This window comes from Galeopterus variegatus, unplaced genomic scaffold, assembly GCF_000696425.1.
Source record: "Galeopterus variegatus unplaced genomic scaffold, G_variegatus-3.0.2 Scaffold1130, whole genome shotgun sequence".
Lineage (NCBI taxonomy): Eukaryota > Metazoa > Chordata > Mammalia > Dermoptera > Cynocephalidae > Galeopterus > Galeopterus variegatus.
Genome location: NW_007727241.1, coordinates 227,413 through 232,377, shown reverse-complemented (window position 1 = coordinate 232,377; position 4,965 = coordinate 227,413). Strand labels below are relative to the sequence as shown.

The window sequence follows — 4,965 nt, the reverse complement described above, 5'->3', positions numbered from 1 at the left end:
CTATATGGGATCCGAACCCTCGGCGGGAGCGCCACTGCGCTCTCAAGCGCCGCACTCTACCGAGTGCGCCACCGGGCCGGCCTGGAAAAAATATTTCTACCTTAAGAGTTTTTATAAGTGTTAATTCTTTCCTCATGTAAACAACTTGGCCATTACATGTTGTATGTATTTAATACAACTGTTTATACAGCTCTCAGTTCCTTGCAAAATCCTCAGTCAGAACATTGCATCCCCAGGGCCCACAGCAGGGCTGGCACATAGTGATGTCCAATAAATAGTTCTTTACCAAATTAATTTACTAAGTAAGACATTAGAAAAAAATTCTCAAATTTAAAATATAATACATAAACCCTAATTTCCAAAGATGATAAGTTGTTTTAAAATCCTTTTTCAGGAAATTTATTCTCCAACAAACTAATTAAAAAAAGAAAAACATCAAAGAACCAAAAGAAAAATGGGCAAAAGATAGGTACGGAAAATTCACATGAGGGAAAACTGACTGGCCAAGAAATATACGAAGAGAGACATGGCCTCAATAGTCATCAGAAAAACATCCAGTAAAATAACAGGTATCATTTTTTTGCCCATCAGATTGACAATAACAAAAGCCAATAACACCCAAGGTTGACAAGGACGGAGAAATAAATACCTTCACATGCAATTCATGGAGGTATAAATCAGTAAGGCCATTCTGGAGGGCAACTGGGCAGCTTCATGTGAACTTAATATAGGCATGTCCCTGCCAATCTAGCAGTTTTGCTTCTTGGTAGGTACACCAGAGAAATCCTTCCACACGTGCTTGAGCAAGCATGGACAGGGGTGTATATTCCAGCAAGGTTTTCAACAGAGAAAAATGAGGAACAATCATTAATAAAAAAGGGACTCCACTATGAGATATCCTCACTTTATAATACTATGGAGCAATTAAAAAGAATGAAGTCAGTCTGTGTATAAGGACAACAAAGATCTCCAAGAGAAACTGTTAAGTGTAAGAAGAATGTTGTAGAATAACATGTTTAGTGGTGAGAACTTTATGTTAAAAAAATAGAAAAGAAAAACTCACCCAAAAGAAAAACTATAAATTTCTATGGGTACATGTATACATAAGGAAAGATCTGGGAAGATACGCATCAAAATAATAATGGCTGTGGCTCAGCTGGTTGAACATAGTGGTGATAACACCAAGGTCATGGGTTCAGATCCCTGTACTGGTCAGCCACCAAAAAAAAAAAAAAAAAAAGATAAAATCTTGGGAGGAAGTGGGTCTGGAGGCGGGTGATCAAGGAGACTTCAAACTTAAATTTCTTACAATAAGAATATATTCACATATTTCTTGTTAAATTCAAAATGATCCTATACTGGTCAGCTGCCAAAAAAAAAAAACAGAGAAGGGAGAGAAGAGGAGAGTCTGTGAGTGGGTGTGCTGGATGCGACCACCTGAGGAGGCAAGAATGCTAGTGATCAGATGGGAATGACCTAGAGAGAGAAGTGTAGGGCCACTGTGAGGCGGAACTGAGGGCCAACACAGAAGAGAGGCCGGGAGGGCGCAGTCAGGAAAGAGAAGAGAGCCAGAGAGGGCAGAGGGAACCAGCAGGAGGTGCAGACAGCTCACCATCGAGTCAGGGAGTCCTGGATGGCATTGGTGAGGGCGTGGCCCAAGTGTAGGGAGCCTGTCACGTTGGGGGGTGGGATACACATCATGAAGATGCCTCGGGGATTTGGTGCTGACACGCCAGGACGCTGATAGTGGAGAAGGATGGCACATATTAAGGCCTCATGTCACCTCTTTTGGCCGCCTCCCAGACAACGTGTCCTTCAGCCCTGCCCTTCCCCACCCTCATCCCCTCCAGGCCTGGGTGGCAGTGCCCACTCACCCCATACTCTGGCTTAAAAAAGCCCTGCTGCTCCCACCAAGGGTACCAGGCGGCCTCCACATACTGAGGGCTGTAGGAGTCGGGCATGGTGCCACTGACATCTGAGGGAGAGGAAGGGAGGACTCAGTGCTGAAGTTGGGAGCACCTGGGAAGGTGACAGGCTAGCAGAGAAGGACCAGCGCCTTTTTTGCTCACATCACAGGACAGGCATGGGGTGGGGAGCCTGCACGAGGCAAAGGGATAGGAGCAAGGACAGAGCAAGAACGAGTAAAAACTGGGAAGGAGCAGTTGAAGGGTGGGGTCCCTTTCCCCTCCTAGTACCTTTCTTTTCCCCAGGTGGGGTTGGGAGGTCATAGGTAATGACCCTAGGATCCTGTTTCTCCCTCTTCTCTGGTTTTGGTTTCTTCTATTTGGAGGAAGAAGGTATTGGTCCAGCATCAGCTACCCCACTATGGCACCAACCTTCCTTCCAGCTCCACCCTCAGCCTCTCACCACCCCTGGAGATGGCTGGTGCTGTTGGGTCTTCTGCTTCTGTTGGAATTTCTCTAGCTTCTCCCGTTTCTTTGCCTCTTTCTTGAGCTGAGCAGCTGTTTTTGGGGGTGCAGCGACCTCAGGGCCTGCATGGAGGCAAAGAAATTCAGACTCAGCCTGCTGAGGACTCTGTGAACAGTGCTACTGTTTCAGATGGGCTATTTTGGCTACCCAATGGCTAGCCCAAGCTGCCCTCCAATTTTACCCTCTTGCAGACCCTAGCCCCAGTAATTATGCCATTCCTGAGAGAAAAAAGAAAGTGAGTTTCATGGAAAGCCCCAGAGGAGCCCATACCTCCCACCCCCCACCCTTCCTTACCTGGCTGCTGAGAGAGAGGCCTGGCCCCTGAGTACAGAACCACTTCTCCCAGCACAGCTCGGAACTCTGGCTGCCGGACACACGTGATGAACCAACGAGTCACATTACCCCAGATCTGGCGGGCAGAGGAGTCCAGGACCTGAGACAGAAAAGAAATGACTATCCCTAGTAACCCTACAGTGAGGTCTGAGGGGAGCACCCTTGTTCTTCCCCAGGACCCAGTGACTCACGTATCGGAAAGGCAGCAGCAAGGCTGTGACAGCTGCCAGGTCAGCCAGAGTGGGGGCCTCCCCGGCCAGGTAGGTGTGCAGCCGAAGCCACTCCTCCAAGGGGCTCAGGGCCTGGCCCAGTGCCCCGAGTGCAGCCTGGCAGGAAGGGGAAAAGATGCGAGACAAGGCTTAGGCCACCTCATTCCCCACCCCATCTCCGACCCCAACTCAATCCATTTGGCTTCGCTCCACTCCCACTCACACAAATCACCACCTCTGAGGCCAGTTTCTTATTCAAATGGTCATAATAAAAGTACTACTCTGATTCATCCAACTAATCCCTACTGAACACTTACTACGTGTCAGATGCAATATATTAAGCACAGAAGTTAGAGTAAAGATTATATGAGGCAACACAGTAATTGCCAGGTCCAGGGCATCTACAAATTTTTACTAAGCACCTCTCTAAGGAACGAGGCAACACCACCAACAGACAGAGCCTTGACCTGGTAGAGTTTACATTTAGTTGGGGGGATAATAAATGAGCAAAGATTTAATATATTACCCTATTTTTCTTAACTCCTATGGAAAAAAAAGCGGGATGAGGTGAACAGGGAATTCCAGGGAGAAGGACTCTTTTAGATAGGGTGATCAGGATATGAGGGAGAAAGGGCTGATGTCACATATTCATCCATCCATTCATTCATTCAAGAAATATGAAGTACCCACAACGTGCTCCATACCCTGCAAGGAGGTGGAGTTTTAAGTACACTGAGGCACAGCCCTGCTCTGGAAGGATTTACAGTTACAGCCCGGTGAGGTTCTCTCTGCTCTCCTTAACTCCTCTCCCTCCTCATTTCATTTCTCCTTTATCTCCTCCCAGCAACTGTCATCTCTCCCTCACCCAGTCTTTTCCTACAATTCAAAGTAACCTCTATTCTCTTCAGTTTCAGACTCATCACCTTTTACTCAGAGACTTTAAAAGGCCTGACACTAGACTATGTGCTCTGCACCCATTTTTTAATCTCATTAACTCCGTGAGGTAGGCATTGCATTAACTAGCGTTTTCACAGATACAAGAAAATGAAGACTCAGACTATTTAAGAACCTGCCCAAGGTTACCATACCAGGTGGCAATCTGACATTTTTTAATCTCATTAACTCCGTGAGGTAGGCATTGCATTAACTAGCGTTTTCACAGATAAAAGAAAATGAAGACTCAGACTATTTAAGAACCTGCCCAAGGTTACCATACCAGGTGGCAATCTGCCATATGATCAATCTTCTTATACATCTGACGAGCCATCTTCCTGTCTCATTATCCATTCTAATCCTTGCCTCTCCTCGCTCTTACTTTCCCCCCTCCCAATCTTTTCTCCTCCCCCCTCACCTGGGGGTCCTGGGCAGAGATTCGCAGTCCCAGGGCTGGCAGCGTTGCCCCACAGGCAGCTGGTATTAGCTCCGTGTCGGCGTAATTGACCCACTGTTGGACAAGGACAGCTGCCCGGCTGCCCCCAGGGCCCCCCAGGCCTGCTGGCCACAGCAGCTGGGCTACAGCCGTGGCCCCCCACACCCAGAGCCCACCGGGCCCCTGCTCCAGGGCCGGCAGGCGGGGTGGGGGAAAAGAAGTCCTGCTGGTCGGGGGCGGCTGGAGACAGACGCGGGGGTGGGCTCCTCCCCATCCGGGACCCTCCCCAGCCTCCCCATAGCGAGCGGCTATGAGGGCTCGGAGGCTGGGGAAGGCATCTGGGTGAGGGGAGACGTAGAGGATGGACATGGTTATGGAGTCCGAACGAGGTGGAAAAGCCTGAGAAAGGGAGGAGAGAGACAGGGGAAGACTGAGGGACCCAGGAGGGTCCTATATCTGAGTACAGAGGGGACGCTCAAGGGGGGCGGGGTTCTGCCGCAGGCGCCTGAGACCCCCAGAACCGGGGGTCTGGCTAGGCCCCAGGAGCCAAGGGCCCGGCTCTCAGAGTCGCAGTAACAGCGAGCAGCACCTGGGAACGAGGGGGGCTGGGGGCTCCCCACGATC

General features: G+C 49.3%; 1 protein-coding gene across 1 annotated transcript in view; it reads right to left on the bottom strand.

Moving 5' to 3' along the window:
- VARS (valyl-tRNA synthetase) overlaps positions 1-4,710 on the bottom strand; it is a 21,340-nt gene extending 16,630 nt beyond the window's left edge. The window contains exons 1-7 of the mRNA XM_008575033.1: positions 4,324-4,710; positions 2,955-3,089; positions 2,725-2,863; positions 2,368-2,492; positions 2,196-2,280; positions 1,875-1,975; positions 1,613-1,740 (exon numbers count right to left, since the gene is read on the bottom strand). Coding sequence (XP_008573255.1) covers positions 1,613-1,740; positions 1,875-1,975; positions 2,196-2,280; positions 2,368-2,492; positions 2,725-2,863; positions 2,955-3,089; positions 4,324-4,710 — 1,100 coding nt within the window. The remainder of the gene's footprint in view (positions 1-1,612; positions 1,741-1,874; positions 1,976-2,195; positions 2,281-2,367; positions 2,493-2,724; positions 2,864-2,954; positions 3,090-4,323) is intronic.
- Between the last annotated feature and the right edge of the window lie 255 nt (positions 4,711-4,965).